The sequence below is a fragment of the Vicia villosa genome, unplaced genomic scaffold (assembly GCF_029867415.1).
Source record: "Vicia villosa cultivar HV-30 ecotype Madison, WI unplaced genomic scaffold, Vvil1.0 ctg.000236F_1_1_2_unsc, whole genome shotgun sequence".
NCBI classification, from domain to species: domain Eukaryota; kingdom Viridiplantae; phylum Streptophyta; class Magnoliopsida; order Fabales; family Fabaceae; genus Vicia; species Vicia villosa.
The window spans coordinates 115,199-125,001 of NW_026705090.1; the positions used below are offsets into that span (position 1 = coordinate 115,199).

The window sequence follows — 9,803 nt, forward strand, 5'->3', positions numbered from 1 at the left end:
TTAGATTGACCAAACACCCAATTATGTCCTTCTCATCAAATAATTTTACACAGTAAAAAGGATATAACCGTAACTTTCTAATTCAATGTCTACTACTCCATTTTTGCGCAAGCCATACCAAAAAAGCCCTTGATAACTCATTTAATTTGTTGTACTAAATAAAGTGGATTATCTTATTGCAAGGATAAAAGAGTAACAACCTAAATACAAAAGGTCACTTCTCCCAACTACATGCCATTTGCTATGTTCCTATTGGTCCAAATAGAAAATCAAACTTTTTCCTCTTTCCATAAGTCATTTTCGCTGCAATCTTACCTTCACAATACTCTGCAGATTCTCTCTCCAACTTAACCTTGGCTATTCTCCATTGAAGACTGTCCAACCTCTGCTTCCATTCAGGTTTCTTCTTCAACATATTACTTTAGTTGGTTCTTGGAATCCTTCTCTATCTCCTTCATTTTGTGCTATTCAACCGCAAATCATTTGTTTTGCTACTGGGTTCTTGGTTCCATTCTTTATATGCTATTCATCTGTTCTTCTACTTGGTTTCTTATTTTTTTTATCTACAAAGGAACTTTTTGTATGAATACTTTTATCTAATTTGTATGAATAGTTTTCTCAAATAACATCCTTCTTGTTAAGTTTTGTTATTTGCGTTTTTTTACCGGTTCCTTGATTTTAACTTTCGAGCTTTGTTTGCACTTCTCTCGCAGTGTCGGTCAACAAGAATGTCTCGTGCTCCGATACTCATTAAGGATCTGGTCCAGGTAAATCAAGTTTGGAAGATGCTGATAAGGGTTATTGATGTGTGGGTTGTTAAGGAAAAAACAGGACAACAACACCTTGAGTTCATCATTCAAGATGGAAAGGTTTGTTTCTTATGGCACGAAATGTTTAAAGCAAACAGAAAGTTTGTTTAAAGAAGGATGAAACTATATAAGAACCAATGTTTCATTGATTTATATCAATGTTGTTTCGAGAAACTAGATAACAAAAGGTTTTCTGTTTCTTTTCATGCCCTTTGTTAAAGTATACTTCTTTACTATATCATATCAGATCTCATAGTTAGTGACATTTGCTTTAATATATGTTAGTCTAACACTGTTTCTGTTTATATATTTGTTCTCTGCCAATATATTTTTGTTTAACATGAGTGATATTTCTTCTCTGCCATTACATTGTTTACATTCCATTCATTACATTCTTTAAGGGTTTTTTATATTTCATTTAGTTTGTTCATCCATACAGCCCTGTTTTGTATGCCCTTCACTTTATGCTCCTACAAAATTTAGTACATGTTAACTATTGTGCATTTACTGATATTTCTTTATCAAAACATGTCATAGGGTGATCAGATTCATGTCACGACTACGAGCAGAGACTTCCAAGATTGGATCGAACAAGTCAAAGAGCATGAAACATATTCCCTCTATAATGGAGAGCCTGTTATCAATGATGGACCTTTCAAAGTGTGTTCTAACCCACTCAAACTTCTATTCAACGGAGGTACTACCATGACCAATTTCGAAATTCCAAAAATTCTGAGTCACAGATACAACTTTCACCCTATTGCAGATTTTCTCAAGGGAAGCTACAAACCTGACATGTTATACGGTAACTATCTACTATACTTAATATACTGCAAGCATGTTATCGTATACCACATTTAGGTCTAATTGTAGTCCCTTTTGTAGATGTGATTGGTGTTTTTCAAGATGTGCTTAAGACGCAAATGGGTGGTGGTGGAAGGAAGTCTTGCGTCAATATCACTTTGCGTGATATTGAAGGAAACGTGATCGAGGTTGCGTTGTGGGATGATTACTGCAAATAGTTTATGAACTACAATACCCCTGGCAAGATGGTTGGTCCTACTATTATTGTCTTGACACATTCGTGGTGCAAGATAAACACAGGTTTTAGTTCCAAAATATTGTATTTTCTATGTTGCTGTACTTGCACCATGTCTCTGGCTGCAATTGCTATAGTTGTTATACTTCAGGTTACAATGTTGGAACTTTTGATAAAAAACCATGTGTCTTGCGCAGTTTCTGGAGCACGTAGTCTCTCAAATGCATGGAGTGGCTCAGGACTTCTCATTAATGTGGAACATCCCCAAATTGATGAATTCAAAGCAAGGTATAATATGTTAGTATAACACTTCTGATATTTCCTCTCTGCCATTAGTCATTTAGTTAGTACACAACTTATTTATGTCTCTGCTTTTGTTAATATTATAGGTTTATAATGTTAATTGTATTATATATTAAATTAGTTTGTATTTGATCCCTATCAATACAATATTTGAGCCTATATTTCCCTTTTCAGCTATGAAGGAACTAAAAATTCCAATGCGCTTTCGCTGTCCTTGACTTTTGAATCGTCCCTTCAATTTGTTAACAAAAGTTGGCCAGCCTCAACGAAGTCAAAAGTATCCATGCAATCAAGGAAGGAAAGAAGGTAAATATAATACCACTGTCGTTGCGAGTTTATTTCCTTCCAATACAAACTAACATCTTACCGAGTTTCGTAATGGGACTGTTTCATGAAAATTTGAATGTCATTAATATCAATGTCTATATGCATTATGACTGTTTCGCAACCACCATTGGCACTACAAAACATTTCAAAGCTTCCAGGTTTGGCTGGTATTTTGAGTCATGCCCTGGCTGCAGAGCTTCTAACAAGTCACAAGGTGAAACTTTTGAATGTGCATGCGAAATTACCAATGTCGAACCCGTAACCAAGTGAGCCCAACTTAACTCTATATCTATATAACAAACTACCTATTATATCATTATCCTCTAAATTTTTTCATTCAATTTTATTGTAGATTCAAAGTTGAAGTTGAGCATGATAACTACAAAGGTACCTTTGTTTTTTGGGACAAGAACGTTATCCCTTACACGAAATTGAGTGCAAAGGAGTTACGAGAAGTTATGAAGAAGGTTAGTTAGAAGATCCAATAATTTTAATTATACTTTAGTATGATTAAATGAAGGTTTTTACTATTTCATTTTTTGTGGTTCATAGGCTGGTGAAGAGAACCCTAAGATTTGGCATGTTCACCTCGATGTGTTGTTGAACAAACAAATGGTTTTCCGAGTCAAATATCAATCGAGTTTCAAGCAGTTCTCTATCGTCGCAATACTTAACGAGGACAACCTTTTCAACACTTTTGACAACCACCTCTGCCCTAATGAGGTTTTATATGAACTTATATCATTGAACACTTAAACATAAATGTTTGGCATAAAGCAAAATTTTAAGATTGCATATTTTTTTACAGCTTACTTCAAATGCTGTTGTTGTGGATAATGAAGCCAACACTCCTACTGATCATCCAAGCCAACCAATTTTATGACAGAGAAGAATATATAATTGAAATTATATGCTAATGGTTGTTTATCATAATAATCTTATATGTTAATATTTTTCCAATATTGTTACTAGGTTACACAATCTGAAGACTTAGAGCTAACTGCACAACCATCCTTGGATGCAAACCGTTTAGGGAGCCCAACTGCGAGCTCTAGCTCCACTCCTACCAAGCGGGTTGCTGCATCAACCAATGTTAATGAACCCATTCTGGCTGAAGAACTGACCCCTAAACAATCTGCTACGAAGGCCAAGGCTGGGAAGAAAATTAAGCATATCAAGAAGGAGTAATTTGGGAGAGCCTCATTCAGAAGCCATATCTTTTTTGATGCCACTTTTAATTTGACACCTTCTATGTAAGGAAACTATTCAAGTACTATGTGTTTTGTAGTTTGATTTTCTATTTGAATGCATGTTCTATGCTCTTGAAATGTGTACTTTAACTCCTAAACATAATATTTAAGCTGAATCTTTTATGTTTACTCCATATAGTTTTTTTAACTTGGTGTTGGTTATATATTTGTCAAGGTGTTTTAGTTTCAAAATCACCTTTTGTCCTTCAAAAATGTCTGCGGCCATACAACTTTGGTTTCAACTTCAAGCTTATTTTATCTAATTTATTTTGTGTCTACTATCTATTATATTAGAAAACAAAAACTCAAGTGACACATGCTTCCCATTTCTTCATACCTAATGGCCAGTAGGTAGCAACTTCTTTAACAATGCAATAGGCTTGATTTGCTACTAACCAGAAGAAGTCTATTCTGATCTTTCCAAATGTCACTCACTACAATGAGGAAGAAACTTTATCTTAAATTTTATGCTTTGTATGACTTATGTTTTGAATATGTATTTCCATACTATGCTTCATAAATAAATTAAAACTCAAGAAATTACACAAGAACTTGGAAACAAGACTCAGATTTCAATGAGAATCTGATTTACAAATTACATTTCAATGAGAAAAGCTTACTCTATTAACCATGTCATCTATTCACTTCTGTTTGAGCTCTTCTTACAAACACATTCATGTCTCTAAATAATTGAGAACCTAATGTTGTGTTCTATCAATAATTGCAAAACCTATATTTCTATATGCTCTCAAGCAACAATTTCTATTGCATGTTCTACTACAATTTCTATTTATCAATACAAATGCTTTTTCTATACCAGCCCTATACAAAATGTTTCTGCTGTATTGTTTGGGCGGGAATATAATTAATGGCTCTCAATTGAATTTTTATAACAGTCAAACAATGCCTTTGTTCAAGAGTTTATATAAATCATATCTTTCAGTTCTTTTATCTAATATATTTTGCTATTGCCCTTTGGAAACTATTTATGTGCTAATGGCTACTTACCTCTGTTGTTACCCTGCTACAGATCTGCGGTTCAGATTTTGGTTGTTGGAGTCTACCTTCATTTAGGATGCAAAAAGTACAATATCAAATCAGACTTAAATGCATGGATAACATGAACACGGTAAGGGCTATGCTTCTCATAAAAAAGAGCACATCTCATGTACCTTTTCAAGAATTACAGCTGCACTTTACATACATTGTCAAAATCAAAACATGAACCAGCTGCACATTAAAACCTTTGCGCAGAATAATGATTTATTTGGCACTGTTGCAGTCTGCTGCAAATTATAGGGTGGCAATCTATTTCTAAAGTCATCATTATTTACTGTTTCTTTTATATTAAATTATCTAATGGTCAATTGAAATTCGGCATTATTTGGACAACTTATCTATGGTAGTTTTGCTTTTCACAACAAGTCCCTAACTGTTTTTTAGGAAATACATTTATATTTTAATAGTACTTTTATAACACAACAGTAAAAACTAATATAACTGGATTTTTTTAAGGAAGACTTACTAAAGAGTTAAAAGTTATGTAAGTGCTGGGTCAAAATCTTACAATCTTCAAAATGATTAATAACTTGATCCATGTATGCATATACTAACTCTAAGTTGATAACAATAAAAAAAAATTGTAGGACAACTTGGACTTGCCTTGGACTAATATTGCATTCGCAACTTTCAGTACATGGTTGACAATATTGCCTCTCCTAAAAGGTGAGCTTCTTTTGTCTTAACTCATGTTCTTTGCATTTGAATGAAATCTACATGTTGGAAATCATATATGAGCCTCTGGATTTTTTTTAAGCTTCCAGCTGGACACAATAGCTTGTGAGTAAGGTGTGCATATTTGTTAGAACTTACTTATGTATAGCTGAAACTGTGCTTGACATCCACTCCATGCTATAGCTGAAACACTTTGAATAAAATATTCCATTTGAGATAATTTTCCTGAACTGCAACAAACTCATGAGAATTTCCGCCTCTCTCAACCTTGCCCAACATTGTCATTTAACTCAGCATAGCCCTGTAAAGTCAGACAACATGTATTAGATGACAACATGACTTATTCCTCAAAAAACATTAAGTAAATAACATAGTTAGAAGTATAAGTATCATAATCTGTTACTTTTGTATAGATCTTACTAAGAATGAAAAGGTTGTCCAATCTAGAATTATGTGCACGGCTTTCAGTTCTACATGTTGCCTTCATGTTATGTGTTCCTCTAATAGAGCTTCTGTCGTTTTATCGTTTTTTTGGTTGACGATAAAGAACATCTTGTACTTCACTTCATGTGGTTCAAACATAACTACGAATTGCTTAAACTGAACTTGAGATTCACTTCATACTATAGCAGGCCTTTAACAGTAGCCATGGATACAATGTTTCTTAGCAGGAACTTATATTCTTTAATTTGGAATGGTAAAAATATAACTTGCTGCCCAAAGACATATGAGTAGTTTTAGTATATATCTTGAACTTGGTTGGTTGCACTCATTTATGATGCAGCTGGTTGGTTACTCATTAAATTTGGTTGGTGTGTATTTATTTTGGTTGCAATAAATGAAAAACCAACCAAGTTCCATGTTCTAAAACATGTTATAATTGAGTTGAGAATTGAGCAGTTGATACCATATATTAGATTGCAATAAATACATAAGCTTAGATTCAAATGTTTCTAACATATGTTTAATACAACAGTGTCACATAAGTCTTACTTATATAGTGATTTTTAGAACCTATGAGTTTATGTCAACACTGTTTTGGTGAACTTATAGTTAGTTTGTACTTACAACTCATTTAGCTTGCACATATTATGTAGGGTGCATATGTTTGCAAAATGGAACGTCTTGAGAACATTGATCTAGGGAAAAAAGCAAGAGCGCGGAGATCGTTGGTTTTGAAAGAGAACCGTTCAAAGCGTCCGAAATATAGTCCTCACCAACCAATAAATATGGATACAAATCCTGTTCGCCTATCTCAATGACACCGAGACAACCATTGGCCGACCTGACTCCGTCAATTCAAAACCAAAATTCTCAATCCCACCTAACCAATGAGGAATTTTATAATACACGACTTTTTCAAGGTTCCGAACCAAGCCCATCAAGACACGGTTTTAAAACAAATTTGCGGACGTGCCATATAGAGACGTTAGGAACAAATTTATTGTCTAAGTTTTCTTCCAGTGCAGCTTTGTTTGACTTTGGAAGTTCATCTAATACACCAACATTAGAAACTTCTTATATTGGGTCAGGAAGTAACAGTGACGCTAATGTAATCAAACATCTTGACACAACTGCACTTCAAAGGCAGCCTGCAAAAAGACCGGTCTCTGCAGTATCTCAAATTGTGTATGTTTCAGTAATAATTAGTTAGTCATCATGTTTGCAAAATATTGATTTTACAAATACTGCACTATTTCCATCTTCATACTTTGTCAAATCTGATAAGTTCTGTTATGTGCATTATGGTTATACTAATTTGATAAATTTAACTGCTACTTTCTTTTAATGTGAAAAACAAAAGAGCAAAAGCGAACACGCCAGCACGGGGCAGGCCTAGACAGCAGTTGGGGGTTCTGAATATAGCAAATCACTTGAGCAGGAATGTGTCTATCCAAACAAAACCGACTGGGATAGATGCTCCTAAAATGTCGTATGTACTTGGAAGCTTTTTATTTTTATTTTTATAGAAGCTGAAAGAAGTACATCATTTATGTTCCATATTCTCCTCATAGTTGTCCATTTATAGCACATTGTTCCATCTTGATCACCCAAGGACTCAAACTGTCACTATTCATCCCGTCACCAATGGAGTCAATTTCGCAGTACCTCACATAGTAGGACTGGAGGCGAATGAAGAACCTACCTCAGCTGCAAGACACCCCATCCAGACAACCAATCCGTTGTATTCCATAACTCAAACGTCGTATGATGAATTACAAATTCTAAAACTTTTATATGTTCATTATGTTGTCTAAAGCTGTTATCACCATTTATATAACCATTTCATTCATGTTTCTATAAGAATTGTACAACAATTAGCAACATAACAGTAATGGCATTTTCATTAAACTATCTTGCTGTGGTGCTGTTTTGAAATTGCAGTTGTCCAAACAACAACAAACCAGGTAGGGGTCGCCCTAGGAAGCAACTGGGAGTTCCCAACCTGGCTATCAACTTGAGCAAAAAGTTTGCGGTACAAACGAATGAACAACAAACACAGTCTCAAAGATACACACCGGAATCAACATCACAACATAGGTACATGTTCGATGTATTTTAAATGAAAATTGTAATATATACAACTATAGCCCAATCTTAGAAACTCTACACAACATATATCGTGGTTCCCGTAACTTATTTGCATTCAGGAGCGACAGTCGACCGAGCGTTCCTAATATGCAATTTGATCAAACCAAGAAACAACCTTACACAAATATTGCTACTTTTGTCTCACAATCCACACATAGTGCCAATCATAGACCGGAACCGTCATGTCCTGTTTTTACGCCAGCCGTCAATTTGGATTTTGAGAGCAACTCTGGAGAGGATAACGATTATGACCCGTTCGCAAGTAAGTTTAAATCCATGGTCCTTGCATTATGGAATAATCATTATTGCTATCATTAACATGTATGGACAGTCTAAGCCAATTTTTATGCTAATCTTTGTATTACACCTAATTCTCTCTTACTTTGAATAATAGCATATTTATCCGAAGATGACGAATGGTCAGAATCAGAAGATGTTGCAGCACCATTTACAATTCACGACAACTATAGCAGAACTTTCGAAGGTATGTAGTGAATATCAAATGGCATTACGCGGTTTTCGCAATTTTTTGCATTTTAAATTATTCAGCAGAATGAACAAAATACTAATTCATTGTGTAGATGTTAGCTGAAGATTTCGTTTTGCAAATATATGATTCTTCGAAGAATAAAAATTCGAAGAAGAGATGGTTACTGATGACCATCGTTTGAAGATAAGAAAATGGCTCCTGATGGCCATGCTTCGAGAGTGAAGATTTCTAAGTCACAGCGGAGATGATGAACACTGAAGCTCATAGGAGTACATGTCTTCGAAGACTTAGGCAAATTTCATGAAATATGTTAAAGTATTACTAATTAGTGTGTTTTCATAGTGTTTTAATGTTAAATACACTGCCACGCATCGAAGAAGGACTTAGGCGGGAAGATTTGAAATTCGAAGACGGTTTCGTAACTGTCTAACAACAGATGGCATCCCTGGAGTTCTTATGAGAAACGTGGCATTAGATTAGCGTAGGGCCGTTAAGGTCGAAATTAGTATAAATAGGAGTCTTAATGTTAGGATTCTGTGTGTTCATTTTGTACAAATCACTCACATATTACTCAAGTATCAAGTGTTAAAGAGAAAGAGTTCGCTGAGAAATGTACGTATGACACCACCATTTTAATACATGTGTATTCCCTTTTCGTTTTCAGACATCTTTCCAGTATTATTGCATTTCATTTACTTCTTGCCATTTACATTCTTGTACTGTTATTTTCATGTCATTTACTTTTGAAGTATTTAATATTTCTGCAATTTTAGATTCTTTGCACTTTTAACAGTTTTCGTTTCATGTCTTATTTTTACTTACCCTTTTGTTGAAGTTATACTTGCATATAACAAAGCCACTATCAAGTTTACTTATTTTATTCGAAGAAACTCTTATTGACAAAGATAAATCATAAATATGGTTCGAACGACCATTAATAACAATCTTTTTAACTATGTGTCCTAGGATCAATCTAGTCGATCCTGCGAGTAACCAAATCATATTTACTTATAGTTTGGAAGACTAGCGGTTGTTTACCGGAAATCACCGTAAACAAATTGGCACGCCCAGTGGGACAGTGTCAACCAGATTGTTTTTAATCAATTGTTTTATTTTTGTCTAGAAAATATCAAGACCTTGTATGAACCTTAGGAACGGTAAGTTAACGAACAGTGCACAACCGATTCCCAAACGAAGGTACAACAAGAAAATGGTCGTCACGACCAGTGCAGGGGGAAATCAAGATCCCCCACAAGGTT

At 34.6% G+C, this 9,803-nt stretch overlaps 1 protein-coding gene across 1 annotated transcript; it reads left to right on the forward strand.

Annotated features, from left to right (window-relative positions):
• The first annotated feature begins 242 nt into the window (after window positions 1–242).
• Window positions 243–3,854, forward strand: LOC131625773 (uncharacterized). Its single transcript, XM_058896605.1, has 9 exons — window positions 243–399; window positions 714–869; window positions 1,347–1,614; window positions 1,695–1,913; window positions 2,046–2,136; window positions 2,326–2,744; window positions 2,831–2,945; window positions 3,031–3,201; window positions 3,287–3,854. Exons 6-9 carry the CDS (start codon window positions 2,530–2,532, stop codon window positions 3,359–3,361), a joined length of 576 nt encoding a protein of 191 aa, XP_058752588.1. The 5' UTR covers window positions 243–399; window positions 714–869; window positions 1,347–1,614; window positions 1,695–1,913; window positions 2,046–2,136; window positions 2,326–2,529; the 3' UTR covers window positions 3,362–3,854.
• The last annotated feature ends 5,949 nt before the right edge of the window (window positions 3,855–9,803 follow it).